The following is a 12,083-nucleotide window of genomic DNA, read 5'->3' as shown; positions in this document are numbered from 1 at the left end:
ACAACGCTGCTGCTCACCCCTTGGTGTAAAAAGGTAGCCGAAAGACATAAATTCACCAAAGGTTGTGATAAATGACTGTGTCAGTCCCTAGGGGCTGTGTGTACGTGAGTTTATGCGTCTGTTAATTTGCATGTCTGTGGAGAAAGCCTAAAAACGCCTCCTCTCTCGTCCTCCCGTCTGTGTCTTACCCTCCAGACAGCTTTGTGTCAAATTCCCCGTTTCAGAAATTTCCTAGCCTGCTCTTCCTTTACGAGGTGAGATGGGAAGGTCACTGCTGAAAAGCAGTGATTGTTGTTGCTGTAAAAGCATAACTCTTATACGGCGGAGGAAGGATAAGGATGCCAAACAAGGATAGGAAGGGGAAGCTAAATGAAAGATACACAAAAGTGAGGAAAATTGGACACCTTCGCTTTGGTCCGTGTTATGACGGTGCACAATGTTTTTGGCACGCTGAAAAGCTGAAGGTGGCAGATAGGATTTTCTGATGCTAAAATAAAACTGGAGTTGTACTGATGAAAGGTTACAATTACAGTTTCTGGTTCCGGTATCAGTTCAGGTCGAATACGATTTATCTCTGTGAACTTTAGAATGTAGCAGTCATTTTGTTTTTTTACTTTTACAGCAAAGTATAAAAGAAAACAAAAAAAAAAGTCTCATGCAGTGACAGCTTATTCTTAATCTTACTAGAAATAAATAAATTGACACTGTACGTCATACGTCTTTTATAAATCTGTTCTTATGATAAATGGAAAATGAACTGAATTCGTTAGTGCTCTAGTAGGGGAGTCAAACAAACAGAAATGCACATATAGGTAAATCCGTTTATAACTTGGGAGTACAGTGTCTTGCCTAATGAAACTTTGAGGTGTGGCGGTGGAAAACTTAAAATCGCATTTTTAAACTTGGAAAAAATAAGGATATTTCATAAAATAAACTACATAAGCGATAACTCTGAGCATCCAGGACTCGGTAAGCTGGTCCAGATTTAATTTCTTCCCGGTCACCATGCGATTAATTTGAGCATACCTGTATTATACTATTTAAGAAAAATGTAGATAGAAATAAAACTGCAACAAAACGTTGTTGTTTTTTAACAGCTAGAATCTATATATAAAATCAAAAGAAGAGAAACTTATTTAACAATGGGTCTGTGTGCTCGTTTGTCTATTAGAAAGTAACAGTTAGTGGGCAGGCAGACAGTCAGTTGTCTCTATATTTAGCCTGTTAGTACTGGAGCCTTATTACCTAAGCTCTGCTGCAGCAGGATCTCTTGATGTGTCTAATATCCATTCACTGTCTGTATGCGAGCTAAGAGCTATCCACACCTGCACGCACATCCAGTCAAAAACATACATATCAGCACAATTAAGACAAATTTGAACGCTTTCACACTTGTAAACAATATCCCCAATAGCATAAACAGCCTCCTTATGGATGTCAAAACCCACTATTGTCACAGGGAGCTATGCTTACTTGTCCAACGACTTAATTCCATCTTTGCTATTCATCTTCAAAAATTCTGATTAAATTGTTTTACACCACATAAATCCGACAAACATTTTCGCAAAGTCTCCAAATACACATTCAGGTTTGGAGATAAAGGAATCACCATGGCAACAGAGGCAGGATGGGCAGAGTGCACATAGGCTCCCAAAAACCATCTGTAGTCTGCCACGAGCAAACCCGACACACCCACACAAACCAAAAGCTGTCAGGGCATGCTTTGCTGCACACATACACACCTGTCTGCGTGTACATGCATGTGTGCTTGCTTGTCTGCATGCCGCTATTCTCACAGCACCTTTCACATTTATCACATTCAAGTCTTTTTCAGCTGTTTATTCAAGGTTTTCCCATTTCAAAACAAGCAAAACCTGGCGACTGCTTGAGTTAAACTGAATGCCCAGTGGCAAGTATAACCTTGGTAGCTTTGGTTCAGACACTCATCTTTTATGCACCTGTGCTGCACCAAAATCCATTTCTGAGTATCATCACTGTCCAACCATGCTTTCAGTGCATTAAAGAGAATGGACTATTACTTTAGGTGTGTTTTGCAAGCAAGCACACAAGTGCTGCTAGGCAATTGTTGGTGGGTGTGTTGATGGCCCAGCAGGGATATTTAAGCAACAGAAAAAGAAACACCTCACTAAACTCAACAACATCTCTTCAGGGGAAACACAAGGAGTTTCTTTTTTTGTGCTTGATAAATTCCCAGTATTTAAAAAAATTTAGCATATGATTTATATATTTTGCATCTTGTTTTTTGTAATGTGTTTAAACACATCTAATGCATCCTTTACCAGCCCTTGCGCATACAGATAAAACCTGACACAAAGTTATGCACAGAGAGCAAGACTCAAAACATCTGGTGTCATCGCAGGTGATGATCTCAGAGGCAACTTGCAGTTTGCAGTGAAACAGCGTGGCTTAAGCAGCATATTTGCAGTCTGTCCATGCCATATGTGGCCTCATTTCACCTCAGTCAGAAGTGTTTACAGTCATTTTATATCATATTTGCTCTTCATGTTTTGTTTTATTTAGAGCCATCTTTTTTTTCTTTACATAGAAGAAACTGCAGTATCTGTGGTTTAATCCTTTCTTCTTCTGTACTGAGTAAATAGGGCTACTATTGTCATTACTATTGTGTTGTCCCTCTCAATGACAAAGTATTTGTTATTGGCTCAATGTTTGTGCTCAGATGTGCCCCTAGATATTGCTACTATCAACTTTTGTTGTCTCTTTATTCGTGATTCAATGCCAGGTACACTTTAGCCAGTGTTTGTGTTCAACTGTGTCTCTGACTTAGAGTAAGTTATCAACAAAGCTGATGCTAATATTGCTTTTCAACTGTTACTAATAATTGAAATTGACCTTAAGATTGTTTCAGGATTCTGTAAATTAAATCTATTAGTATATTATTGATATTGGCAGCTGTAAGATCCGTATCAGGATTGTAAAAAAGCCATTGTTTTAATATTTAGATTATTTAGGACAAAACAAATGGACAAAATTGTGAGGCATACTTGAAATTAATTGGTCTTTTACTCAAATGTGTAATTTACAAAATTAAGACAAGATAAAACAACAAGATTAATTTCTTTAAGTAGTCACTTCAATAATGGTTGTAATTAGAAATCCAGGTCACTTAGAGTAGATTCTGCATGACAAGTGACCACTGAATGGCTTAGAGACATTTTTTTTTCCTCTTTTCACGCATAGGGCGACGTTTTTGTACAAATACACAAAACTAGTTTGCAAGAAGTAGCATTAGTACAAACCACATTTATAATAGCTGCTGGCCTCTGAGTAAGAGAACAGGTGAAATAAAAAGGAGGAGATGCCTCAAGTCAAAATGCTCACATAAACTCAGAGTCACAGGATGCTGTGAAGATTCATCACTCTACTCTACCACATCTTGGACTTTTGTTGCCACCAACTATGTGGCTGTATCAAGTTGAACTCACTCACAAACGCACAAACGACAGCCAGGCACATGTCTTAAGACATTTTGTGTATTTGCACAAAACAATGCACTGTGTGTTTACTTTACATTCTGGTACAGTTTTCAGCAAAGTAGCTTTGGAACAGAGGTGTGAGTCATGAGCACATCACATTGGTTTGGGTTGGACAGGGTCGGGCCAGGCCTTGGGCTAAATGGCACAGCAAGTGCTGCTCTTCTCCAAATAGAAGGGCCCAAGGGACAATGACCCCAGAAACCGCTACATTGTGGCCTATTAGCAGTCACAGGAGAACAGTGGTGCAATGAGCACGGTGTGGAATTTAACATTTAAGTACTTCTTCCAACACTATGCCCATGCTAATGGTAACAATGCAGGGGGTGTGTTTTGAATTGAGAATAATATAAAGAAACTGTCTCAAGACTGTCTTGACAAGCTTAGCAATGAAAGGAAGACATTTGGTTTCCCAGAATCCAAATTATATTTAAAACAGCTACTACTTTCAGTTTTTTTAAAGTAAATCTAAATCCAATATTTTTCCCCCATCAATGAACGCATCATAACTAAGTGCTACCAGGTCATGTTAACATCATGTTACTGAAAAAAATATCTGACACTGATCAGAATCAGTAAGATGGTTAAAACTGAGTTAGAGAAAGGATGAAAACGACATTTTACTGGAAACGTTTCTGCAATATATTAAGACATGCTTTCGATCATTTAGGTTGGGAAGTAGCGACTCTTTGGAAGATAACAGGAAGGCTAAACAGTGTAAATGAAGTTGCTTTCTTTTATCCTTTTGACTTTTAACCTGTCTGTTATGGATTATCCTTGATTTTTTAAAATGTCAATGGCCTTCTGGAAATTCAAGGTGTGAAATTGAATGCATGAGTTCTGTTTTAGTAATAACAGCAGTGCTTACTGTGCAAATAGCTAATTTAAGATGATAAAGATAGAAAAATGTAAGGCCGTGATCATTTTGTCTTTGGTATAAGTATGTTTTCAAAAAAAATAAAAAACTCTTCAACAGTGAATGCTCTTTCACTAATGGTATGACATTGCCTTAGCTCCTAATATAAATACATGACTTGAAAATAATATTTTGCTTTTGTTCTAATATTCTATTATGCTACTCCTCAAAATCAGCATCAGCAGGTCAAACCCTTACAAAAAGCAATCAGCTGGGAAAATGTGAAACGTGCAAATCTGTAAAGAGCTAATTCCAGTAAAGTGGAAACAGGAATACCCGTTAAAAATCAAAATGACCTATATAATTGTACCAGTTGCAATTGTAATCGCCTTCCTTGTCTTATTAAAACACGAGCGGCCAAACAGAAGAGGTAAAGAAGCTTTTGTTTTCTGGACACTGACCCCATGACCTCTACAGCTGGCACAGAGATACAAGGACAAAGAACAAGAGGTTCGGCTCACACCTCTCTGATCTGCTTCAAAGCAAATCAGACTCGTGCGCTCAAATATGCAAACCATGTGCTTCTGTAGCATATCGGAGAAATCAGTCCCGACATCTCGACCATCTTAACGGATGTGATTTTTCTCTAAAATCTTCAAATCTAAGTGATCGTGTGTAGGAAGGGCATTGGTAACATGCAGCTAATGGTTAATTTGTGGATACTTCATGTTAAATAACAGGATGTTTTTAAACAAATAAATACAGACAATCATGTCAAGACATTTAATTATAACTTATTAATGCTTTGCATTTAGAATGTTATGTTTTCTTTTACTGAAAGAATATATACTTTTTAAAATTTATTTTTCTTTTCGAAGAAAATTAAGAGTGTGAACTGTGAAGGTGAGGGATAGAGGAAGAGAGCTCCGTCAAGAAAAGTCAAAGTCAATGCTCGTCCTTTAATCTGAAGGCCATATGATATCTGCTGCTCTATCATTCATATCGTCTCTCCATCTCGTCATTATCACTCTTTATCTCCTGCCCTTTTTTTTCTTCTTTAATTGGAAACCTTCTCCCTGGTCGCCATCTCTTATCTGCACAACTTCCTTTATCTGCTCTGCCCTGTGCTACCTGCTTTTAACCCTCCATCACAACTCCACCCATCTCCTCCATCACTCTGCCTCTGTGCGCGTCCGTTTCCCCAGGCGAAAGCCCCATCTCATCCATTCAGCTTCTCTCCCCTCTGTCATAATCCCGCTCCCCCCCCCCTCTCTCTCCCTCCCACCACTCAACTCTCGCCTTTTCTTCCCCGCAGCCCTGTCGACGAGACGTCTGTGTGTACCATACACTGATCTCGGCAGACACCTGTTCCACCCACTCCCTCCTCCTCCTCCTCTTCCTCCTTTCCTGCTATCTACACACAAACATGCATATGGGCTCACATGCAAGAAGAGGGATGAGGGGGAAAGTGTGAAGCAAAATGCTCCAGTGAATAATTTAAGTCGCTACAGCAGGGAGCCAAAATGGAGCCTGTCATCCTGACGGATCCATTCAAACAGCAGAGATGGCATCCTCACTACCTGACACCGTGCTTTGAAATGACACTTATGAATAACTACTTATGTCGTCACAAAACTGTAGCTCAGCTTAGAAAGCTATTCTGCTTACCTCAAAATCTCAAAAAACAACAACAACTCAAGTAATCCACAAATACAAGGAACAAAAGGAAACAGAAGTAAATTAGTAAAAAAAAAAAAAAATAAAAATAAAAATCGAGGTGATGGGTAGAAAATTACCAACATTTATAAAAGTTAAATTTGGCACACAAACAAAAGTGTGCTTCGTCTACAGAACACAATACCCACACTGAAACAGGGTCACAGCAGCATCATGCTGTGGGGTTGCTTTTCTTCAAAGCTGTTTATTTTCTTCAGGTGAAGTTGTGAACAGTCTCACATATCAGGTAGTTTAGACCAAAAACCTTTAGGTGTTTTCGAGAAAGCTGACGATAATATGATGAGATTTTATTTTGCAGTTTCCCCGTGAGGACGTTTTTTGTTCAAGTCAAAAAAAAAGCATGCCTTCTTTAGAAGAAAGATTATGTTTTGGAAAAGCTCAGTTAAAACTCAAAATCAAGTCTTTTAAAATGTGGAAATTAAAATGTATGGGGTCACCTGAAGAAGGTTGAAGACAAAATATATCCTAGAAATTGCTGAAACAGTAATAGCGTTAACACTTGTTTAGCTAAGATATTCCATTCTTTAAATGTTTTCCCCCTCTTTGTGCTTTTTTTTTTTTTACTTAAATTGTAAGTGCAAAACAATATTTTTTTATTAATTATAAAAAGTTATTTACAATAACCCTATTTACTAATCACAAACGTCTGGCATTGTAACAGGAAAGTCCACACTTATAAAGTCCACCGACAGCTTTTAAATATGAAGCTGAAATTTGAAAACAAGGCCTGTGCAGCCCTGTGTTCAGATATATGGCAACTGGAAGATAACGAGAAAGAAAAGAGACTTCAGAGAAATTTTGTTGGAGAGAAACCATCAGAGGGTTAAAAAAAAAAAAAAAAAAGAGGTCAGGGCCACTCACAGTTCAATGGCTTTGTTCCACATGATGACGTAGCCTGAGAGCGTGAAGGACTCCACGTTGACAATGTGGATGTTCCCTCGTTCTGTGCCGATGTACAGCCATTTACTCTGGAATGGCAGGTGGCAGAAAGTTATTCTGCGGAAGGAAAAAGAAGCAACAACCATTAGAGACATTGTCCAAAAAAATTAAGGGAAAATGTTTGGATAACGATGAAAACTCTCGGAAATCACCCAGTGTCTCGTAAGTGGTGACAAATTATGTCAAACTTTGAGGGGGATTATTTACCACTCCGACAGATCGGAGCACTCAAGACAAGACTGGCACACCAAAGAGGGCTTTACTCAGCCATTTAGCCCATTTTTCTGTACATCCATAGGACACATGAGGGCAAGAGTCAAGCGTAATTCTCCTGTTTTCATTATCTCTCGGTATCTCCTCCTTTCATCCATCCATCAGACTTATATTTAATGAGAGGTTATAAACCCTTCCCTCCTTAAACGTGGCTGTCCATTCATCTCCTCATCCCTTTTTCATCATTGTGTTCTTTCATCCATCCTCCCGTGGAATAATAATGTGCAACCTTGGTAATCCAGCATGCTAATATTTCAAGGTCAGTTAGCTCCTCCAGTGATCTGTCTGATTCTGCACAGCGGTTTGAGACAAAGCTTTAGACTTCAGAGGCTCAAGACGGAACCCTTAAGTTACTCCTTGAGTATGAATATCATCTACATAGCAAGAGAGAGAAAAAAAAAACCTGGCTTCTTTATTTTTAGATCACATCATCATGTGATCAAGCATGTAAATATTTCCTTTGCAATAACAGAATTAGCTGCTACAGCGCAATTAAATCATTCAACACATGAAAATTCCATATCAGATCAATATCAGAGTCAATTACAGTTCTTAATTGTACTGCATAATTCCACAATATTCAACAGTTATGAATCATGTTTGATAATGTGCATTAGCTAGTGCTTTGCAAAAACTAACTGAAAGTCTCCTAATTAAAATGACTGACTAAATAAATTAGCACAAAAAAATTTGGCAACAGAATAAAATGCTTAGAAATACTGGTTTATGAGAGACTTTACTAGATTGCCCACAAATATCCTTTTGGCAATCCTGTCCAGTACGTGGTGATAATACACCTCTCAGCCAGGTTGCCCATTTTGATTTACTCCTTGCCGGCTTAACAGATTTAAAAAGTTAATTCTCTGCGTTTTTACAGTCAAACTAATTCTAAATCAACATGATATTGCCAATTTAAATATGACTCATTAGATATAAATTGAGGTATACAGTGTATTTGGCATAATTGGGCCTAAACCTAGCCATTAGGTATGAGTTAAATATGCATCAACAGGCATTACTGGTAAACACTTAATAATGTGTTTATGAAGTGTGGAGAATGTATGACAACAGTTGATGATAAACTACAATCACTGCTACAACAATGCATAATTTATTATTTACAAGTTAACTGAAGTAGCAGCCAAGAACTGAACTCTGTCATTATCTGTATCATATCAGCCAGTGCAAATGTTTTGGTATAAGCTAGTAGAAATGCAATATTTCCAAAGTACATTTTTAAAAGTCAGAAAAAACGAGTATGTAACTTCTTAACTATCTACACAAGTGGATACACATAAAGCATTACATTTGCAATTTAATAGCAATTTTTTTTCTTCCAAAAAGGCTATTCAAAATGTTTTACACGCAACATCACTTCAACCTAAGGGCTGCCAGTTTGTAGCACCCCTGCATCTAGTGGGTAAAATATTGTGTCTGTAAGTGAGTGCCCCTTTAACAGCTGCAGCAGTTTTATACACAATTACTGCTGTGTGTTCTGCTTTTCAGAAATATTATTCCATAAAATGCAATCTGTGTGCTCTCAGTGACTATTTGTTTCTCGTTTACGGGCCCATAAAAGCTTGCCTGTTTGTGTTTGTGTACAACACGCTTCCCAGCGGGTGATGTGCATTCATGTTCTCCGCATACATACCGCATGAAAATATCTGTTGCATAATTTCGCCGCGTGTCTGTGCATGCACGCGTTTGCGCACGCAAGCTAACTGATTAAGTATTCTGAGAGCCAGTTTGAGAGGGCAAACTGAGAGGCAGTGTCAGGAGCATAATTATACAAATTTGCTTGCAATTTGTCGGTGTGCGTGTGTGCATGCGTGTGTGTCCACTTCACAGCGTGTGTCTACGTGTGCAAATATGCACCCGATTGTTTGTGCATACATGTGTCTCCTGGTAAAATCTCCAGCTTCAAGTGGTCACGACACACAAAGGCAGCTGCCAGCTTGCTGGCCCAGGGCCAAACACATTGCCTCAGAAATGACAGACGCCTGCCACACAGCTCAGCTCTGAGACTCACTGCACTGTGGGCTAGACATACGAGAGCACGGTTCACTGCAAATAAATTAAAGAGACAGGATAATTCAGAAAATTGTCCTTTGTGATGCTTGGTTTTCTGTGTTCCTAACTAGGCTGATTCTTAGACTACAGAAGCCGTTCAAGCATTTCATAAAAATACTTCCATTTAAAGGAGACCTGTGTCTAGCATTGCTTTTTTTATTGCAGAGATGCTTTTACTGAGCTGCAGTCGAGTCTAGAGGCATAACTGCTGAATAAGGAAAGACACATTCAAGACACAAGATTGATATGAATTGCTTTATTCATTAAACTAAGCTTTGCTAATTTTGTGAAACAGTAAATTTATAAATTGGACTTTTGAAAAATGTAGATCCATAATTTACTCAAACATGTTGGACTGCATTATGATAGCAGAGGATGATGCAGGCAGGGAATTATAGAACTAATCAAAATATAAAAATCAATCAGACACAATGTTAATTAGTTAACACAGTTAATCTCTCCGAAATTGTTTGTGTTTTTCTGTCCATTGTATTTAAATTTGGAAATTCATTAACATCTTGGTGGAATTGAAATATTAGCGCTGGCATTATGTGGACACTTTTTTTAGCCACAAAGATGATCTGTGTCAGTTACTGATGCAACAACAAGGTCAGACTGTAAAGAAAATATAAAAATACCCTTAATACCCCACTTGATTGTGGCATTAGTCATATATACATATATATGTCACTGAGAGCACACAGATTGCAACGAGCTAAGATCCTGTGGGACTTCCAGATCCAGACAGACAAAATGGTAATGGCGAACCAACCGGTTCGCCATTACCATTGGCGAACCGGTGTGTCTGTTGTTTATCTGGTGGATAAAGAACAGAGGAAAGCCGTTGCAGTGGATGTAGCAATACCAAGTGATTACAACATCAGGAAAAAGGAGCATGAGAAATTGGAGAAATACCAGGGCCTCTGAGAGGAACTGGAAAAGGCCTGGAAGGTGAAGACCACAGTGGTGCCTGTGGTCATCGGGGCCCTCAGGGCAGTCACCCCCAAACTGGAGCAGTGGCTAAAACAGATCCCAGGAACAACATCAGACATCTCAGTCCAGAAATGTGCAGTTCTAGGCACAGCCAAGATACTGCGCAGAACCCTCAAGCTCCCAGGCCTCTGGTAGAGGACCCGAGCTCAGAGGATGAAACAGACCAGCCATGGAGGGTGAGAAGGGTTTTTTTAAATATATATATATACACACAAGCTTTTAATGTTCAGACGCATTGTGTCAGGGATCTCATTGTAGACAAGCACAAGGCAGCACAACTGCTGTCTGTTTTCTGTCTCACCATGTATTTTGGTATTTTTCTACTTTTTCAAAAGACACCTGTGATGCTGGGAACAATGTGAGGAAATTAAAGAAATTTTGAGTAATAACACCTGCAATGTTTCTTTGGTGCATTGCTTTGGTATGCATTGGTGCAATAATATTCAGAATTTCAGAGCAAAGGCAAAATTCACCGGATTTAGCAAAGCCATGTCTCTGTGCATCACTGTGTAGTAAACAAAAAGGAAGACTATTTTTTAATCACAATAGTCATCCTCACACCCCTCCATCTACTGAGATGCAACTTTGTATGTCTTTTTGAGTGTACATCATCAAGATGTTGTCTGAAACTGCCCTCTAAACTCTCAAGTCAGCTCAGAACTGGCTTCTGGCCGTGACATTTCACAGTAACAAAGCCAACTTAAGAAATTGACAGAAGACAGGAGAGCATTGGTGCATGATAATGTTAAGATACGGAGGAGCCAATTTATGTGCATGAAAGTAGCATAAATAAGTATTTACATGTCAATGGGTAAATGCCGTTATGTTTTAATCACTGTTGTTGGTACACATGGTATGTAAAAGTTGCAGCACTCATGTGGTGGAATTGATCAACATTTCCAAAGATGTCAGTTGCAGCCAAGCTCAGCTGGTGTCCTCTCTGAATAAACATGAACATCCACTGCCACCACCAAAGGTGCCTGTTACCGAGTAAGGTACATTTTAACCAAATGTATTCAAACTTCAGAATGTTTTAGTTTGTCTGTTTAATGGATCACCTGCCTGACAGGTTTCTCCGACTACTGTTACTGTACCTCAAGGTCTGCATACATTTGGTAGAAAAGCCAGAGTAATGAGGCTTTATGCCTGAAGATGTTTGACAGCCTTCCTCATTTTTTTTTTCCCACAGCGCCAACATAACAGATGAATAAGGGGAGAACTTTTCACAAGAGTCTGAAGCTCATTTGCAATCCTCAGAAATTTGAATAAACTCAACAGCTAATAACACCTCACAGGATCAGTAATAAAAAATAAAAAACAACATTGTGAATTCCTGCCGTGTTTTGTGTTTGGGTTGCAAACTGTAAATATAAAAAAGGGAAAGCGGTCAATTTTGTTAACCACCGCTTGTAAAAAAAACACACAAAAAAAAACAACAAAAAAAACAATCTTAATACCCTAAATGCAGAGCAGACAAGAACGAGGCAGTTATACACTTTTCAAGTTTGTATCCAGCATCTGTTTGCCACTTTGTAATCATATTTTTCTAACGGTTAGTGTTATCATTTGAACAAATCCAACCATATCATGCTACATTTATTGGGACTGCTTATAATACATTATAATACAAGATTTAACCAGAATTTTAAAATCATTATTATTATGCGAGCAGTTCATAGGGAGGGCATTGTTCGTTTACAGTG

The 12,083-nt window shown here is 38.6% G+C and overlaps 1 protein-coding gene across 5 annotated transcripts in view; it reads right to left on the bottom strand.

Moving 5' to 3' along the window:
* The window catches only part of stxbp5a (syntaxin binding protein 5a (tomosyn)), a 102,197-nt gene that overhangs the window by 47,355 nt on the left and 42,759 nt on the right, over nucleotides 1-12,083 (bottom strand). For all 5 annotated transcript variants that reach the window (XR_014085612.1, XM_081602525.1, XM_081602526.1 and 2 more), the window contains exon 5: nucleotides 6,967-7,101. Coding sequence is in view for 4 of the 5 variants with exons in the window: in XM_081602525.1 (XP_081458651.1) it covers nucleotides 6,967-7,101 (135 nt within the window). In the remaining variant the exon portion in view is untranslated. The remainder of the gene's footprint in view (nucleotides 1-6,966; nucleotides 7,102-12,083) is intronic.

The sequence above is a fragment of the Poecilia reticulata genome, chromosome 21 (assembly GCF_904066995.2).
Source record: "Poecilia reticulata chromosome 21, P_reticulata-male-v2, whole genome shotgun sequence".
Classification (NCBI taxonomy): Eukaryota; Metazoa; Chordata; class Actinopteri; order Cyprinodontiformes; family Poeciliidae; genus Poecilia; species Poecilia reticulata.
This window is presented reverse-complemented; position numbering and strand designations above follow the sequence as displayed.